This window comes from Salvelinus alpinus, chromosome 29, assembly GCF_045679555.1.
Source record: "Salvelinus alpinus chromosome 29, SLU_Salpinus.1, whole genome shotgun sequence".
Taxonomy (NCBI): Eukaryota; Metazoa; Chordata; class Actinopteri; order Salmoniformes; family Salmonidae; genus Salvelinus; species Salvelinus alpinus.
Window position 1 is genome coordinate 30,733,451 of NC_092114.1, and position 19,950 is coordinate 30,753,400.

The 19,950-nt window shown below is 45.2% G+C and overlaps 1 protein-coding gene across 7 annotated transcripts in view; it reads left to right on the forward strand.

Annotated features, from left to right (window-relative positions):
* The window catches only part of LOC139558427 (receptor-type tyrosine-protein phosphatase U-like), a 291,923-nt gene that overhangs the window by 151,697 nt on the left and 120,276 nt on the right, over nucleotides 1–19,950 (forward strand). For all 7 annotated transcript variants that reach the window (XM_071373548.1, XM_071373551.1, XM_071373553.1 and 4 more), the window contains exon 3: nucleotides 13,185–13,456. In XM_071373548.1, the coding sequence (XP_071229649.1) occupies nucleotides 13,185–13,456 (272 nt within the window). The remainder of the gene's footprint in view (nucleotides 1–13,184; nucleotides 13,457–19,950) is intronic.

A 19,950-nucleotide genomic window follows, 5' to 3' on the forward strand; every position in this document is an offset into this window, starting at 1 on the left:
GGACTTGAAAGATGAGGGGAAGAGAGGACAGGGGGAGTGAGATTAGAGCATGCCACGCAGCAGTTGTTATGCAGAAGAGCGGAGTCTGAGACTCCTAAACACTTTGAACGTTTTCTAATTCATCACTGTCGTCAGGCGGGTGTTTTGGAGGATGCGGCGAGGTAGAGAGCAGCTGTGTAGTGGCCCGACCAGGACGGCGTTTGCCTTGCAGGACCAGCTCTCTGATTGATCACCTCTCTACAGGCATGGGATCTCCAGCCCTGCTGTTAACTGGCCGGCGAGGAAAAAAGAGAGAGAGACTTTCAAAGCCTTGATTAAGGCAAAGACAGAGACAACCCCGGTGATGAGAACCCTGGCTCCTCGCTCTCGCTCCTGTCTATGTCATAATGCTCTGTCAATCTCTTTCCTTCTCACTCACCCACCCTTTCTCCCTCACTGCGTCCTGCTAGCTGCTGATTCTCCCTCCCTGCGTCCTGCTAGCTGCTGATTCTCCCTCACTGCGTCCTGCTAGCTGCTGATTTTCCCTCACTGCATCCTGCTAGCTGCTGATTCTCCCTCCCTGCGTCCTGCTAGCTGCTGATTCTCCCTCACTGCGTCCTGCTAGCTGCTGATTCTGCCTCACTGCTTCCTGCTAGCTGCTGATTCTCCCTCACTGCGTCCTGCTAGCTGCTGATTCTCCCTCACTGCGTCCTGCTAGCTGCTGATTCTCCCTCACTGCGTCCTGCTAGCTGCTGATTCTCCCTCCCTGCGTCCTGCTAGCTGCTGATTCTGCCTCACTGCTTCCTGCTAGCTGCTGATTCTCCCTCACTGCGTCCTGCTAGCTGCTGATTCTCCCTCACTGCGTCCTGCTAGCTGCTGATTCTCCATCACTGCGTCCTGCTAGCTGCTGATTCTCCCTCACTGCTTCCTGCTAGCTGCTGATTCTCCCTCCCTGCGCCCTGCTAGCTGCTGATTCTGCCTCACTGCTTCCTGCTAGCTGCTGATTCTCCCTCACTGCGTCCTGCTAGCTGCTGATTCTCCCTCACTGCGTCCTGCTAGCTGCTGATTCTCCCTCACTGCGTCCTGCTAGCTGCTGATTCTGACTCCCTGCGTCCTGCTAGCTGCTGATTCTCCCTCACTGCATCCTGCTAGCTGCTGATTCTCCCTCACTGCGTCCTGCTAGCTGCTGATTCTGACTCCCTGCGTCCTGCTAGCTGCTAGCTGCTGATTCTGACTCCCTGCGTCCTGCTAGCTGCTGATTCTCCCTCACTGCGTCCTGCTAGCTGCTGATTCTGACTCCCTGTGTGTAGCTGAACTGTAATGATGATGGGACCTGAGTTGGTGTACCATTAGAACGCTGTAGTCCCCAGGAGAGTGTCACTGACGTGTGTTGAATCATATGGCTCAGCTATTACACAGCATTACATTATTTATCTGCCAGTAACATACCCTTGACACCCTGCTCTCCCTTACGCCTTGCCCCAGCTGACCCTGCTCCCGGAATTACTACCGCACCACCGCTGCTGACACCTGTTACCCTATTTGTAAAGGCGATGCTTCTCACATTAACGTCTTGGCTCACGCGCACGCACACGCACGCACGCACGCACGCACGCACGCACACACACACACACACACACACCCTCCTACACCATTTTCACACTTTCACTATTGGATTCCTAACATCAGTCACAGTGCCCTAGTAGGGGAGGATGTGTGGAGGGAGGGTTAGATCGAAATAGAGCTAGTGAAGGAGTTATAAAGGTTCAGAGCCGTTGACGTAGTCGCTGACGCTCCTCACATTTCCTCAGAAATGAATGTAGTTAGATAAAAATGTGCAGTGTAGTAAGAAGGTGTCATCCCCCTCCCAGCTGGGTTGAAGACAATTGGACATCTTTTGATGCACAACAGTGGGTTTGTGCAGTATATAACACACAGCACGCAATTACGCATGCACAGACACATACACTCTGACAGGTCGAAGGGCAGTGAAGTTCCATTTCCTATTCCCTTGTGGCATTCTCTCTGCCTCTGTTTCTCTTTCACCCGTCTCAAACAGAGTGTCTGGAAGTTCTCTCCTCTGTCCCCCTTTTCTCTCAAAGTGCGTCCCTCTCTGTCATGGATTAATTGGATTCTTTGACCCAGTACCAGATTGTGCCCCGTAGCTGCCCTGCTTGGGGTGTCATGGGGCTGGTGGGAGAAGGAGGCTGGGCCTAGCGGTGTTTCAGGGTCCGTGTGTGTCACCAGCCCCCCCACACACTCTGTCTATTCAGGCCCATTGTTTATCTGCCACTCCCTCTGTCACCCCTCATGGGACAGAAACAGCAGGCAAACAAGTCCCCATGCTGTTGTTATAGGTCACAGCCACTGTCATTGCTATTGTTGTCTTGTTGTTTCTGGACCATGCTAGGGGATCCATGGCCCAGGGAATGGGTAAACAAAGATGGCACCCTATAGATAGCGCACCCCTTCTGACCAGAGCTCTATGAGCCCTGATTAAAAGTAGTGCATTAAATAGGGAATAGGGTGCCATTTGGGATGGTAGACTAGACTGGCTGGTACCACACACCCCTATTGTTCTGAAGCAGTCAGCTCGGACTCTCACATATACTGATCTAGTAAACCAATGTTTTTATACCAGAGATCTGTTTCTTTAAATGTCAAATACGGTGTTTGATTATGTAGAAAACATTTCAATATTTACTTTGTATTGCATATTCTGTTACACAGTATATGACATTCAACCACTCTCACGGCAATCCTCAATTTTGCACAGAAAATAAAGAGTAACATTGTCATATCTCTGCCCTGATATTGTCCCCCCTAGCTGTTCACTAAGTAAGCACGGAGTTTATTTTGAATTCCATAGCTATGCTGAATGGCCGTGGGCACTGGCCTGGGGTTCGTTCTTTTATGGGGCCTCCTCATGTGTTTGTTTCCTCCTTGGGCTTTCATTGGTCAAGCCTTATCACTGATGATTTGTAGGTGGCTGTCCATAGTGGATGTGACAAGGATTAGGACGATATGCTCGTAAATGCCTGATGGACTAAAGAATGGCGTGTTTCCATGTGTGTGTTTCTGTGTCTGTGTGTGTGTGTTATGCTCGTAAAGGTTTGATGGACTGATAGAACAGCGGGTGTTTTCTCCTCCTCGTCCTCAGCCGGAGATGCTTATTATACTGATTGATGACTATTGTTTTCAATTACCAACAGCTTTATTTGCGAGAAGCCGTCACCATTAAACTGCAGCTATGCAGGATGTGAATTAAGATCCTGGGTTACAAACGTCTTTCAATTATATCTGCCTGAGTGATGGGTTTTGTGTGTGTGTTTGGTGGAGCGATGACTTTTGAATGAGTAACAGCTTTTCAATAAGTAGGCAGTGCGTGCCTCTAAAAGACTGAGGAGCACAAATGAACATGAAGTAATGCCTGTTTTGTTTTCCCTTTTTTGAACAATGCCGGCCAAGAACATTGGCTGAGGCTGAAGCTTTGTGTCTGAGGAGGTAAATCAGATCTGAGCAAGGTTGTTTTGGAAAGCCCATTGGATGCTTTGTGTTTGTGGCGACCAATCAGAGCTGAAGGAGGACATTTTTTGAAAAGCGCACATGCAGCCTTTTGTTGTGTATCGTTGGGCCGTTGGGCCGTTTGGCTGCTCTCTCAAGATGATTTGATTCATTGAGATCAGACTGGTGCCCCCCATTCACCCCATTCATTCAGTGACAGATTCAAAATGTAAACCACCCTGTTTTAATCCATCAGTGTGCCATGTGTTCTGGCGTAGGATTAAAGAGACACATTGTTTTGTTGGCATACCCTACTTTAGAGAAGTGAACACTAAGGCTTATAGGGCAAGTAGTGTGTGCCCCCTACTGCCCAAAACATGTAACTTACCCAACATGTATTACTTGTTGCTAGAGATATTTAAGACAAGTTACAAGTTATTATTGTGGTGAAGATGTAGGCTACAGATTGACACTTACCATGATATAATGTCAAGTTGAAGCACTCTGGTTCAGACTACTTGACCCCTAAGCTTAGCCCCCTATTCAACCTCTCTACTCTCTCGCCCACTTGACTTCTTCCACATGTTGTTACGTTACAGCCTTATTCTAAAATTGATTAAATAAAAAAAATTCTTCATCCGTCTACACACAATACCCCATAATGACAAAGCGAAAACAGGTTTTTCGAAATTTTAGCAAATGTTTACATAATATTCAGACCCTTTGCTTTGAGACTTGAAATTGAGCTCAGGTGCATCCTGTTTCCATTTATCATCCCTGAGATGTTTTGACAACTTGATTGGAGTCCACCTGTGGTAAATTTAATTGATTAGACATGATTTGGAACGGCACACATCTGTTTATATAAGGTCCCACAGTTGACGATTCATGTCATAGCAAAAACCAAGCCATGAGGTCGAAGGAATTCTCCGTAGAGCTCCGAGATAGGATTGTGTCGAGGCACAAATCTGAGGTAGGGTACCAAAACATTTCTGCAGCATTGAAGATCCGCAAGAACACAGTGGTCTCCATCATTCTTAAATGGAAGAAGTTTGGAACCACCAAGACTCTTCCTAGAGCTGGCCGCATGGCCAAACTGAGCAATTGGCAGAGAAGGGCCTTGGTCAGGGAGGTGACCAAGAACCCGATGGTCACTTTGACGGAGCTCCAGAGTTGCTCTGTGGAGATGGGAGAACCTTCCATAAGGACAACCATCTCTGCAGCACTCCACCAATCAGGCCTTTATGGTAGAGTGGCCAGATGGAAGCCACTCCTCAGTAAAAGGCACATGACAACCCGCATGGAGTTTGCCAAAATGGCCCTAAAGGACTCTCTGGTCTCCATTTCTACATGCCATGATATGAATCACTTTTACATACTATGGGAGGAATTTTGTTCTTGGAACGTGTAAGAATCTATTTGACATATTTATTGTTCTGTGTAATTTTACCCACAAATGTTATATTTTTATTACGTATTTTTTTTCTCTGGTCTCTGGTCTGATGAAACCAAGATTGAACTCTTTGGCCTCTTTGGAGATCCTTGATGAAAACCTGCTCCAGAGCATTCAGGACCTCAGACTGGGGGTGAAGGTTCACCTTCCGTCAGGACAACGACCCTATGCACACAGCCAAGACAACGCAGGAGTGGCTTCGGGACAAGTCTCTGAATGTCCTTGAGTGGCCCAGCCAGAGCCCGGACTTGAACCTGATCGCACATCTCTGGAGAGAAATGGAAATAGCTGTGCAGCAGCGCTCCCCATCCAACCTGACAGAGCTTGAGAGGATCTGCAGAGAAGAATGGGAGAAACTCCCCAAATACAGGTGTGCCAAGCATGTAGCGTCATACCCAAGAAGACTCAGTGCTGTAGTCGCTGCCAAAGGTGCTTCAGCAAAGTACTGAGTAAAGGGTCTGAAAACGTATCTAAATGTGATATTTACATTTTTTTTATACAGTTGAGGTCGGAAGTTTACATACACCTTAGCCAAATACATTTATACTCAGTTTTTCACAATTCCTGACATTTAATCCTAGTAAAAATTCCCTGTCTTAGGTCAGTTAGGATCACCACTTTATTTTAAGAATGTGAAATGTCAGAATAATAGTAGAGAGAAGGATTTATTTCAGCTTTTATTTCTTTCATCACATTCCCAGTGGGTCAGAAGTTTACATACACTCAATTAGTATTTGGTAGCATTGCCTTTATATTGTTTAACTTGGGTCAAACTTTTCGGGTTGCCTTCCACAAGCTTCCCACAATAAGTTGGGTGAATTTTGGCCCATTCCTCCTGACAAAGCTGGTGTAACTGAGTCAGTTTTGTAGGCCTCCTTGTTCGCACATGCTTTTTCAGTTCTGCCCACATTTTCTATGGGATTGAGGTCAGGACTTTGTGATGGCCACTCCAATACCTTGACTTTGTTGTCCTTAAGCCATTTTGCCACAACTTGGAAGTATGGTTGGGGTCATTGTCCATTTGGAAGACCCAATTGCGACCAAGCTTTAACTTCCTGACTGATGTCTTGAGATGTTGCTTCAATATATCCACATAATTTTCCTCCCTCATGATGCCATCTATTTTGTGAAGGTCATCAGTCCTTCCTGCAGGAAAGCACCCCCACAACATGATGCTGCCATCCCCATGCTTCACGGTTGGGATGGTGTTCTTCGGCTTGCAAGCCTCCCCCTTTTTCCTCCAAATATAACGATGGCCATTATGGCCAAACAATTCTATTTTTGTTTCATCAGACCAGAGGACATTTCTCCAAAAAGTACGATCTTTGTCCCCATGTGCAGTTGCAAACCGTAGTCTGGCTTTTTAATGGCGGTTTTGAAGCAGTGGCTTCTTCCTTGCTGAGTGGCCTTTCAGGTTATGTCGATATAGGACTCGTTTTGCTGTGGATATAGCTACTTTTGTACCTGTTTCCTCCAGCATCTTCACAAGGTCCTTTGCTGTTGTTCTGGGATTGATTTGCACTTTTCAAACCAAAGTACGTTCATCTCTAGGAGACAGAGCACGTCTCCTTCCTGAGCGGTATGATGGCTGCGTGGTCCCATGGTGTTTATACTTGCGTACTATTGTTTGTACAGATGAACATGGTACCTTCAGGCGTTTGGAAATTTAAAATAGATTTTCCCATGATGTCAAGCAAAGAGGCACTGAGTTTGAAGGTAGGCCTTGAAATACATCCACAGGTACACCTCCAATTGACTCAAATTATGTCAATTAGCCTATCAGAAGCTTCTAAAGCCATGACATCATTGTCTGGAATTTTCCAAGCTGTTTAAAGGCACAGGCACCTTAGTGTATGTTAACCTATGACCCACTGGAATTGTGATACAATGAATTATAAGTTAAATAATCTGTCTGTAAACAATTGGTGGAAAAATTACTGGTTTAAAAACGAGTTTTAATGACTCCAACCTAAGTGTATGTAAACTTCCGACTTCAACTGTATATAAAAAATTGCCAAAAAATCTAAGAACCAGTTTTTGCTTTACCATTATAGTGTATTGTGTGTAGATTGATTTGAAAAAAAAAACTAACAATTAAATCAATTTTAGAATAAGGCTGTAGCATAACAACATGTGGAAAAACTCAAGTGGTCTGAATACTTTCCGAATGCAGTGCACGTGGGGCCAGGTTGTGAACATGTCTCTGGCCAGGGCTTTCTCTCCTCTCTGCCTCAAGGTGATCTGCATGCAACTCAGCTCTCTCTGCAACTCCCTGCTCTCCTCCAGATGCACTTACGCCGCTGGCACTCAGCAGGGCTGTAACTGATACTGTCTTATCACTCTGACTGGATGTAGGGGGAGGTAGGGGGAGCACTGGGCCCTGGTCCATACTGGCAGACCTCATACCTGGGCTGGGTATCAACTGCACTGCAGTGCCGCTGAGAGCCAGTGAGAGTCAGTGATAGTACAAGAGAGGGAGAGAGAAACACATAGACTGAGAAACAAAGAAACATAGAAAATAGTTCAAGGCTGTTCTGTACTGTTATTTTCTCCTCTCGGGATGTTTTTATTGACCAGCCTCAGGTTATTCTACCTGGGAACACATGCTCATGTTGCAGAGCCATGAAATAGCTCACCCTCTTCCCACCCAACACAGTCTCCTTACAGGGCATGGTTAGTGTCTCCTTCCTTCCTTCCTTCCTTCCTTCGTGTTTCCTCTCCACAAAGACCTGATGTCTGAGGTATTTCTGTATCTCCGCTGTGGTGATAGAAAAACAAACTAATTTAAGAGAATGTCTTGTTCGCATGTTTCTAGATCCTTGTTACAGTACAGTACAAGCAGAGCCAGCGAGCCACCCTACCACCCTACCACCCAGTCAGCCAGCCATCCAGTGTGCTGACAACCCTATACCCTCTCCAACCCCTCCCCCTGTCTGCCACAGCATCTCCATACTGTATAACACTCCTCTCCTTCCCAGAAGTGCTTTCTTTCTTTCTTGCGTGTGATCTACTATTTGTTTCATCTCAGTACCTCGCAGGCTTCTCTTTTCTGTTTTTCCGTGTTCCTCACCTCCTCTCGTCTTTTCTAAAACAGGGCACGTGGCTCCCTTCCTCTCCATGGTGGAACATGCTGCTGTAACAGGGGGCTTAGCAGTGAACTTTGAGGGAGATCGAGGATTCCTTAAGACATTAATTAAGTCATTTACAGTTGGGGAAGGGAGGCAGGCCAAATGTAGTCAGAGAGAGAAAGAGACAGGTTGAGGGTGTGTGTTTACAGTGCTGCTACAGGGAAAGGGGATACCTAGTCAGTTGTACAACTGTCTTCCACATGTAACCCAGCCCCTCTGAATCAGAGCGGTGCGGGGGGCTGTCTTAACCGACGTCATCGGCGCCCGGGGAGCAGTTGTTGTTTGGGGTTAACTGCCTTGCTCAAGGGCAGCACAGCAGATTTTAAACCAGCGACCCTTTGGTTACTGGCCCAACGCTCTTAAACGCTAGGCTACCTGCCACCCCACTATAACAAAGACAGTTCAGGCCTTGCATACAGTGACTAGCTGTGATGTTGACTCCTCTACCAGCAAAAGAGGCTGTCATTCATTATACAGTGTCAATATCAAGTCAATCCCTTCAAGCTTAGTAATAATTCAATTATTTTGGGGTAACCGAGTCCCGGTCGTCTGTTTAGATCCCGTCCCTCACCTTGGGAATCGCGTTAGCTCCAAACCCAAGATCCAGACGGACTCTGATTGTTTGTGTACGGAAGTTAGCTGTGTGTGTGTTTGTGTAGCTAGAGTCTCTCTATGTTGCATTCATGAGCAGCTGGTGTTGGTTAGCCCATTTCCCATTTGCACAGTGTAAGCACTGTGTCACTTTGTAAATGGCAGAATCTGCATTGGTGCCTTTCGGCCTCAGTGAACACAACACAGTCACAGCCCTGCGAGCTCAGTGTCCTGCCAACCAGCTCTACAGATCACACATTACAGCAGCACACACACTCACGGACAAACAGCGAGGCAAATCTGCATGTTCCCAATCGACCACCGCAACCGCCCTTCAAATATCATCTGAGGTGAAAGTAGCCTGAGGTTACAGCATAAAAAAACAAAAACACTAACAAATGAATCCGCAAAATACAAAAACAGTAGGGATTGAACATTTCAGGATGACCTTCTCCGAATGCCCCCAATCAGCAGTGGAAATAGACTAACACACACACAAACATAATAATAATAATAAAGGCCGATTGGACACACACCAACACCAAGTTGATTAACAGACACGTTGCCTGGCAGACTGCAAGACTGTTATTTAACCTCTTGATGAAACAGAAAATAGCATAAGAATAACAGAAAAGCATTGATAGAATACTGTGATTAAAATGCATGGTGTTTGGCTGTGAACGATGGTGTTGTCTGGCTTCAGAATATGCCTGGCTGAGTTATACAAAACATTATTGATGGGAGCGGAGCCAGAAAGCTTAAAAAATGGTGGAGGAGAGAAATATAAAGATAAAGGCTACGAACGTCGAGGCTCTCGCTATCTTACTTGCTCTATCTCTCTCAATTCAATTCAAAGGGCTTTATTGACCATGGGAAACATATGTTTACATTGCCAAATAAAAGTGAAATTGATAACAAATAAAAGTGAAATAAGCAATCAAAAATCTCTCTCACCATCTCTACCTCTCTCACCCTCTCTCTTCCTTTCCCCCCTTCTTTCTCTCCCTATATATCTCCCCTCCCCTTCCTCCTGGTGTGTGTGATAAAAGCAGTGAGACCTGAGACTCTGGGTCCCACCCTATATGCCATATCTGACGTTCTGATAGGAATGCAGAAAGTCGGAGCTGTGCCCTAATCTCTTAATGGGTGTGTGTTCCCTCATCTTTGGCAGGGCTAGCCAGGGTTACAGGGGAGCCTTATCTGCCTTTATGGATTGATGGAGAATATTTCAGCAGCTCCGGATATTTTTAAACCAAGTTAAAGAGTCTATGCGTGTGTGTACTTGTCTCTCTGTGTGTGTACTTGCCTCTCTCTGTGTGTGTACTTGCCTCTCTGTGTGTGTGTGTGTACTTGCCTCTGTGTGTGTGTGTACTTTCCTCTCTGTGTGTGTGTACTTGCCTATCTGTGTGTGTTTCACTCCTCAAGGATGGACAGGAAGGGTTACCAGAAGCTGTTTTATTTCTAATGAATGCATTTATAAAATGGACTGACTCAATCCCGCTCAGGTGAATGATGGCAATTTGGTATGTTTAGCAGACACAGTATTAACCCATGTCTTTAGAATCACTTTGAGCTTTAGCTTCCATTTTCTCTTGAAGTATATTCACCTTCTGAAAAAGATGTCCCAGACAGTTCATCATATCAGCTCTTGATGAAAAAATAACATGATTCAGTTATTTGTTTTTAGTGGATTATGGCCTCCATATTAGGAAGTCCCTTATTTGTCAGTTGAGTTTAGTCTGATAATGAATGGGTTTCCTAATCTGACTGCTGCAGTTTCCTAAGTCACCACTAGGTGGCTGCAACTGTGCGATAAGGGTATATCTGCCTCAGTGAGTGTAATAATGTTTTGCATAGATAGATTAGAATAAATCTTAATTTGATTTCCATACAGGCTCCAGGGCCTGTCAGAATTAGTTAGACATATTTTAATCTTCACTCGTTCTCTCTCCCTGCCTTCCAGCACTGTTCAACAACTAGAAGCTTCCTATTTTCAGAGGAAGAATTGTGTGAGATTGGGTTACAGTTGGTAAACAAGACAATGCGTTACCATTGCTATGCCAGGGTCAATTCAATTCCAGCTAATGTCTTTGTTGTCTATCTATTGGTCACAGCACTCATCTCATACCCTACCCAATACTGCTTTCTCCCTCTCTCACACATAGGCCTGTTACCTGGTCTCAAATCTCAAACTAGAAAGGGAGAAGTAGTTCAGTTGCGTGCTGATCTTGCAAGAAAAGCAATTTAGCCTCGTGGCCCAAAGAGCCTCCAGGAGTCTCCACACATCAGAGGCATGGTGACAGTGAGGGCGCAGGGGCCGGTAGTGGCTAAGTCGATGCCTGCTCTGGTCCAAATCTGGATGTAGGTGAGATTCTAAGGGAAGCGAGGGGAAAATCAATGTTTTCTGAGAATACTGCCTGCTAGTCCCCCTGAGGAGGAGAAGCTGCTCGTAGGAATTTAGTGAAGGTTTGACGGTTCTGTCTGGGCTGGGTTCAGGGTCGAGGTCAGGGAAGATGGGATAGGAGAGGATGAGAAAAGAGACCGGAGGGATGTTTTGTCCAGACAGGGATCAGGAAAGAGAAGAGCGAGGAAAGGGATGTAGGGATGTTTTGGACAGTAAAGGGGACTCAAGGTTTTGAGACTGTAAGAGGTTTTTAAACACTGAGCAGCCCTGTGCTGTGACCTGGCTGATGTAGGTCTTGGTTGGTCTGGGGAATCACAACTTTTGATGCGAACGACTGAATTTTCTTCCGTTTTTTTCCTTGTTCTGTCCATGAGCAAGCAAAGCAAACCGACAAGACCAGGGTTTCATTGAACCAGCACCACCTGTTTGTCTGTGTTACCTTCTATTGTGTTTTTTTGGTGTGTGTTTTGTTTTTCTCTGATTTGGGCAAAGTAGCATTGCAAAATTCCCAGGTTTTCCCAGAAATCCTGGTTGGAAGATTCCCGAAATCAGGAGAAAATAAGAGAGAAATCCTGAATCCAATGCATTTTCAGGAAAGTTACTGGAATTGTGCAACCCGAGGGCAAGGTGATGAAAAATTGCAATGAGGAGAGGCAGCCTGTCTGAAAGGCATGTTGAGGTCACAGTGCTGAAGCTGTAGAGACATACTATAGGTCACATGCTGTACTACCTCCCTATGAAGGCAGCCAGTCTGAGGTCAGGGACAGAGAGAGATAAGGTCCCCAAGGAGCTGTAGTATCTTAATCACTCTACCTGCTGAGGAGAGAGGGAAGAGGAGGAGAAGAAAGGAGGGAGTGGAGCCCTCACTTCCAGGAAGGTCACTGGGATTTGGGCCTGAGCCCATCGCTCTTTGTTTGTTTGTGTGTGTGTGTGTGTGTGTGTGTGTGTGTGTGTGTGTGTGTGTGTGTGTGTGTGTGTGTGTGTGTGTGTGTGTGTGTGTGTGTGTGTGTGTGTGTGTGTGTGTGTGTGTGTGTGTGTGTGTGGTGTGTGTGTGTGTGTGTGTGTGTGTGGTGTGTATATGCGCGCGTGCGTGCGTAATCACTGGTGTTCAAAGTACTCCCTAGATTGCCATTACAGCCTAATAACAGTGTCAGTGTGATTAATGGCAGTAGAAGTGGCAGGGCACTGAGTCCCTGATTACACACTCATTCAAGTACATCACCCATCCTGTCCTGCCCTTCCATAGAGAATACACTACAGCTGTGTCTTTAAAGCACTTAGAAGATTGCTTCGGTAACAAATTCCAATACTGTGACCCATTGATCATTATTAGAAGATTAGAATGGTTAGAATGATACTCTTTTGGGATTCCCTCATGAACACTGTCCCCAATCTGGTGTGATCAACATGGACATCTCCCTATAACTCATTCTCTCTTTCTTTGACTCATTCTGTTTCTCTCTCTCTCGCTCTCGCTCTCTCGCTCTCTCTCATCCATTGAGGTGTGTGGACAGCTGTGAAGGCAAATCTCCCTCTGTTTGTCGGGTTGTCTGTTTGACACCTGTGTCATGGCCAGGCGACAGGCTACAACCTTGAGTGCCGAGGGGATGAGAGAGCGAATCAGAAGGGGAGGGATGAGAGACTCTGTGAACCTCAGTCTCTAAATGAAATTCTGTCTGTCTTCTCCCTGTCTGTCCATAAAACAGAGCTTTGAACAGGGGAGATCTGAGGCATTGTGGCAGACAAAGAAACCCTTATACGGTCTGAGAGAGGTAGAGAGAGGTAGAGAGAGGTAGAGAGAGGTAGAGAGAGGTAGAGAGAGGTAGAGAGAGGTAGAGGCCACAGGAGGCTGCTGAGGGGAGGACGGCTCATAATCATGAGTGAATGGAATGGAATCAAACACATGGAAACGATGTGTTCTAAACCATTCCATTGATCCCATTCCATCCATTACTGTGAGCCCGTCCTCCACAATAAAGGTGCCACCGGCCGCCTGTGGTAGAGACAGAGGTAGAGCAGAGAAACGCTTTCCCTCAAATCATGGAGATTTCCCTAAAGTTCCGTCTCTGTTGACAGGAATTGCATTATAACCATCTGACCCTGTCTCCTCCCTGCTGTCCCCCAGGGTCGTTCATGATGGTGAACTCGTCCCAGCATGCCGCGGGGCAGCGGGCCCACCTCCTCCTCCGTTCGCTGAGTGAGAACGACACGCACTGCATCCAATTCAGCTACTTCCTGTACAGCCGCGACGGCCACTCCCCCGGGGACCTGCAGCTCTACATCCGGGTCAACGGGGGGCCGCGGGGAAGCGCCGTCTGGAACGTCTCCGCGTCACATGGACGCCAGTGGCACCAGGTGGAGCTAGCCGTTAGCACATTCTGGCCCAGCGAATACCAGGTGAGCGCTAATGATACCTATGTGTTAACACATACATTATGCTAATTCTATGTCTAAAGCTATGTCGTTGGCACCTTCTGGCCAAGCAAATACCAGGGGAGAGACAATGCTATGCTAATGCTACATCGACAGTAATATGGATCTATAACCAGGTGAGGGTTAGGGTGAGTGGCACCAGATGGAGCTAGCCGTTAGCACCTTCTTGCCCAGTGATTACCAGGTGAGTGCTAACTAATGGTTGGTTGGTTGATTGATTAATTACACATACAGTACCAGTCAAAAGTTTGGACACACCTACTCATTCCAGGGTTTTGGTTTATTTTTACTATCTTCTACATTGTAGAATAATAGTGAAGACATCAAAACTATGAAATAACACATATGGAATCATGTAGTAACCAAAAAAGTGTTAAACAAATCAAAATATATTTTATATTTGAGATTCTTCAAAGTAGCGACCCTTTGCCTTAATGACAGCACTCTTGGCATTCTCTCAACCAGCTTCATGAAGTAGAAAAACCCTTGAATGAGTAGGTACTGCATGTTCTATTCCAGCACTGATTAAACTGCTGCTGCGGGCCGCAAACTATGCCAGAGACGGGCCACTATTGGTTCACCATAGTATGCTTGCTAGCTGGGAATCATCAAGCCCTTAATTCGTTTCATCTATTGTGATTGTGCTCCTGGAATAGAGCAAATATGTGCAAATGACCAGTTGGTCCCAGAGGAGTGGGTAGGGAAACACTCCTGCACTATTTCATAGTGACATGGGAGTATAAATGTACTATATTAGAGTATTTGTTTTATGTTTACATATATGTATGGCTTAATTTCCCCCAGTGCAGCAGAGTCATAAATATCTCTTTGTTCTGCCCTGGGTTTAGTCGATGGTGTTGTTATGGCTAGTGTGTGTGTGTGTGTGGTGGGCTGTTTGGAAGCAGCCTCATTAAATCCTATGATTTATACCTCGAGCTGTCTCTCATTCGCCCTCCTCCAAAACGCCCTTAACGAGAAGCCAATAGCTGTGTGTCTGTGTGTGGGTTTCTGTGCGTGTGTGTGTGTGTTTCTGTGTATGCCTGTGCGTCTGTTCTGTGTGGATGTTTTCTATCCCTTTGAAATCAATGGCAGCAGTAAAGGATTGTGGGAGTGAGTGTGGCTCAGCTGAACAGTCAATTGACCTCAATTCTGTGTGACCCTCAGTAGAGGAGAGTCTGCCTCCATAACCTTGGTCTGCTCTCAGAGTTCTGAGCCTGGTCCCAGACACATCTCAATAAATCAACACATCCTAAATGAGATTAGGGCCAGTGTGGATCAGTGTTGTGTGGTAGTCTCCTCAGCTTCCAGGCCAACAACACAACCCCATGGTGATTAAGAGTTAATGCTTTTCTTCCTCTATTGTGCAGCAACATCAAAAGGTTCTCTCGCCCCCGCCACAGTCTCCCACCTTTTTCACACGGTGGAAGAGGGTGTGTGTGTGTGTCTGTATGTGTGTGTTACCATTTGAAGGGAAAGCGGATATGGGACACAGGGGCGTTGGGATCCAATATCCAATCAGACCAAGCCTTGCCTGGCCTGGTGGTTAGGTGAAAGTAGAGCTGTGTTTGTTGCGTCTGTCTGAAATTAGAAATGCATTAGCGCTATAATTTACCACCCTGATAATGTGTGTGTACGCTGAAGCAGCCTGGGTGTTATGTGTTATATACGTGGAAATGAAGATGTGTGGGTGGGTGTGACGTCTTAAGTCTTCCCCCCAGGTACACAGACATACACGGGACAGATTGCTTTGTTGGTCCCATAGAGCAGTAAGAGGTTCTGCTGCAAGTAATGAAGCAGGTAAAAGACTGAGAGGATGACCGGTGCAGGGTTTTAATCCTGCCCTGCAGTGATGCGTCTCTCTGAATGTACTGTGAAGGGGCAGTCTCACTGCCGCCCATGTTCTCCCCCCCCCCCCTTCCCCCTCTCCTTTTCACCCCCCTATTCCTCTCCCCTTCTCTGCCATGATCTATCTTCTACTCTTTCCCCCTCTCTCTCTGTCCTCCTCTCCCTTTCTCTCTCTGTCACAGCTCAAAGTGCTAGTGAAGGCCCCAGAGGGCCCACTCATCCAATCCCCCAGATAAGGATCAATGTCCAGCAGTCCCAGCCAACAGATCGGCCCCACTGGACCCTGACCAACAGCCAGGAACAGACAGACAGAGAAGAGAGAAGAGAGAGACCAGAGAGAGAAGAAGAGAGAAAGGGACTGCTTCACATGGGCTTTAAAAGAAAGAGGGAGCGAGAGAGAGATAGGTGAGGGAGAGCGAGAGAGATGGAGATCAGGTTTCCCTGAGAAGCCCCCAGGGGCCAGCAGGAGACAGCCTGGAGGAGAAAGATGGACTACGTGCTCTGTAGTTGGAGATTGATCAGAGACGGAGCTAGCTATAGCCCCCCCCAAAGCAATCACAAAGAACAGAGCAGTCAGTGAAGTGCCATTACCATTCATTGTCTCTGCCTCAAGTAATAGTAGACTATTCAGATGTGTCTTGTCGGCTAGCGTGTAGGTTAGAAGCGTGCTACTTTGGTATCAGTGGCAGGTGAACAGTCCCAGTCTTTTGATATCTTAAAGAGGGAGAGTTGAGGTGATTGAGTTTAATAGGAGAAGTAGCTGCAAACACTATCTGAATATTCTATGAAGCTCTCAAGACGTTCTCCTCGTTTTGTGAAATCCTGCTTAGGAACGAAGTTAATAGACGTTGCACTAAAGACTAAAGAGAGATAAAGACAGAGAGTGATCACAGCGGCCCTCAGACTTAAATGTGTCTCTCCTCAGTCTCTGTCTGTCTCTCTCCACATCTCTCTGACTAGCTCTGTCTGTTTCACTCTGTCTCTCTCTCTCCTCTCCCCATGTCTCTCGTGGGCTATCTCTCTTCTGTCTCTCTCTCTAGTGTAAACACAGCTAGAAAGCCTGAGAAACTGAAGTTGGTACTTTATCTTAGCAGTGTGTGTATACAGGGCTCAGAGGGAACAGGCTGTAGCCTAGAGAGTGTTGTACTTGAAAGTATGTATATACTAGGAGTCTACACACTAGTGTCTACACACAGAGTCTACACACTAGTGTACTTGACAGTGTGTGTATAGAGGGCACAGATTGTAGCCTAGCTAGTGTACTTGTTGCAGGGTATATTCTGTGGTGCAGGGAGTAGAGCACCTGTCTCTGCACAGCTGGAACATTGTATTTACCCCTCCTTCAGCTGCTCTCTCTTTCTCTCTCTGCCTCTCTCTCTATGCCTCTGTCTCTCCCTCTCTCTATGCCTCTCTCTCTCCCAATTTAATTCAAAGGAGTTTATTGGCATGAGAAACATGTTTACATTGCCAAAGCAAATGGAATAGACAATAAACAAAAGGGAAATAAACAAGGGAAACATTAGCGAACATTAAACTCACAAAAGTTTTAAAAGAATAGACATTTCAAATGTTTTATTATTGGCTATGTACACTGTTATAACAATGTGCAAGTAGTTGAAAAGAAACAGATAAATAGGTTGTATTTACAATGTTGTTTGTGCTCCTCTGGTTGTCCTTTTCTCATGGCAACGGGTCACAAACGTTGCTGCTGTGATTGCACACTGTGGTATTTTGCCTAACAGATATGGGAGTTTAACAATGTTTGATTTGTTTTCAATGTTTTTGTGGGTCTGTGTGGTCTGTGGGAAATACAGTATGTGTCTAATGTGCTCATACATTTGGCAGGAGGTTAGGAAGTGCAGCTCAGTTTCCAACTCATTTTGTGGGCAGTGGGCACAAGCAGACCTGGAAGATATGCTGTGGTGGCCTCTTTCAATAGCAAGGCTATGCTCACTGAGTCTGTACTTAGTCAAGCATTTTCCTAATTTGGTGTCTGTCACAGTGGTCAGGTATTCTGCTACTGTGTACTCTCTGTTTAGGGCCAGATAGCATTCCAATTTGTTCTGTTTTCTGATTGATTCTTTCCAGTGTGTAAAATAGTTATCTTTTTGCTTTCTCTTAATTTGGATAGGTCTGAATGTGTTTCTGTCCTGGGGTTCTGTGAAGTCTGTTTGTGTTTGTGAACAGAGCCCCAGAACCAGCTGGCTGAGGGGACTCTTCTATAGGTTCATCTCTCTGTAGGTGAAGGCTTTGTGGTGGAATTTGTGGGCATCGCCTCCTTTTAGGTGGTTGTAAAATGTAACATCTCTTTTCTGGATTTTGATACTTGCGGGTATAGACCTAATTCTGCTCTGCATGCATTGTTTGGGGTTTTGCGTTGTACACAAATTATATTTTTGAAGAATTCTGCATGCAGAGTCTCAATTGGGTGTTTGTCTTTCTGGTTGAATTCTGATTATTCATGGCTCTTGGTGCTATCAGTCCTGGGCAGGCTCAGAGAACAGCCTGGATTTTAGGAGACGAGGTACCGAAGACGACCGAACCAAGCCAAAAAACGGGAGGAGGAAGGAGGAGGACTCTTTTTCTCGCATTTTCTCTCTTTCTTTCATCTAAATAAGTTCAGGCGTAAAAATGTGCTTAACAAGTCACATAATCAGTTGCTTGGACTCACTCTGTGTGCAATAGTAGTGTTTAACATGATTTATGAATGACTACCTCATCTCTGTACCCCACACATACAATTATCGGTAAGGTCCTTCAGTCGAGCAGTGAATTTCAAACACAGATTCAACCACAAAGACCAGGGAGGTTTTCCAATGCCTCGCAAAGAAGGGCACCTATTGGTAGATGGGTATAAAAACAGACATTGAATATCCCTTTGAGAATGGTGAAGTTATTAAAACTTGTTAGGGCTAGGGTCCTTTTTTCAAAATTTATGCCTGACTGACGTGCCCAAAGTAAACTGCCTGTTACTCAGACCCAGAAGCCAGGATATGCATATAATTGGTACAATTGGAAAGAAAACACTTTGAAGTTTGTAGAAATGTTAAAATAATGTATGAGACTATAACACAATAGATATGGTAGGAGAAAATCCAAAGAAAAACCAACCTGATTTTATTTTTTTTGAGAGCCCATGCTCTTCCAATGGAACGTATAGGGTCATATCCAAATCCAGCTCCCAGATTGCAATTCTTATGGCTTCCACTAGAGGTCAACAGTCTTTGTTCAAGGTTTCAGGCTTGTTTCTTCCCAAACAACAAAGAATTTTTAGTTTTAATACTGGGAGTCGGAGTTGGAAACCAGTCTGTAATTTTGCTTTTCTATTGAACATACTTATTTCCGTATGAAATATTATAGTTTAATTACATTTTAGGGTACCTGAGGATTAAAAATAAATGTATTTTGACTTGTTTTAACGAAGTTTAGCAGTAGAGTTTTGGATTCCTTTCTCTGCACGTTGAACGAGTGGATTACTCAAATCATTGGCGCCAACTAAACAGACTTTTTGGAATATAAAGAAGGATTTTATCTAACAATACAACCATACATGTTGTAGCAACCCTTTGGATTGCAAATCAGAGGGAGATTTTCAATAAGTAAGTGAATATTTAATCGCTATTTGTGATTTTATGAAGCCTGTGCCGGTGGAAAAATATGTTTATGTGGGGCGCCATCCTCAAAACAATCGCATTGCATTCTTTCACTGTAAAGCCTATTGTAAATCGGACAATGCAGTTAGATGACCAACAAATTAAGCTTTTAACCGATATAAGACACTTGTATGTACCTAAATGTTTAATATCCATAATTTTTATAATTATTTATTTGAATTGCGCGCCCTCCAATTTCACCGGAAGTTGTCGACAGGTGTCCCGCTAACTCAGTTGCCAGAGAGGAAGGAATCCGCTCAGGGATATCACCATGAGGCCAATGGTGACTTTAAAACAGTTAGAGTTGCTGTGATAGGAGAAAACTGAGGATGGATCAACAACATTGTAGTTACTCCACAGTACTAAGTTAATTGACAGAGTGAAAAGAAGGAAGCCTGTGAAGAATAAAAATGTTTTAAAACATGCATCCTGTTTGCAACAAGGCACTAAAGTAATACTGGAAAAATGTGGCAAAGCAATTCACTTTTTGTCCTGAATACAAAGTGTTATGTTTGAAACAAATTCAATACAACTTTGAATACTTTCTGAAGGCACTGTAGTTGTGTGTGTCCATTTCCTCAGCCTACTAGCTGAATGAGGTCCACTGAATCTCAAGTCATAAATTACTGTGTTTTACTGCCACAATGTCAATACCAGTCAATACCATTCTACCCTCATTCCACTTTATTAACCAAAACAAATCCATCAACAGAACATTCTGGCAATAACTGTGCAACATGTTCCTGTTTCTCCAACGGTTTCTGAAGCTGTTGAATTAATTAAACCACTTGTGTGGATCGATGGAGTCTGTCCGTGTACAAATTGCAAGCTTTATCATAAGAACACGTGCATAAATAACTCCCATAGCGATGAAAATGAAAACTAGAATCCAGAAATATTAATTACCCAACAAATCCTCTTTATTGCAATCCTTTATCGCCAGCCAGCCAGCCAGCCAGC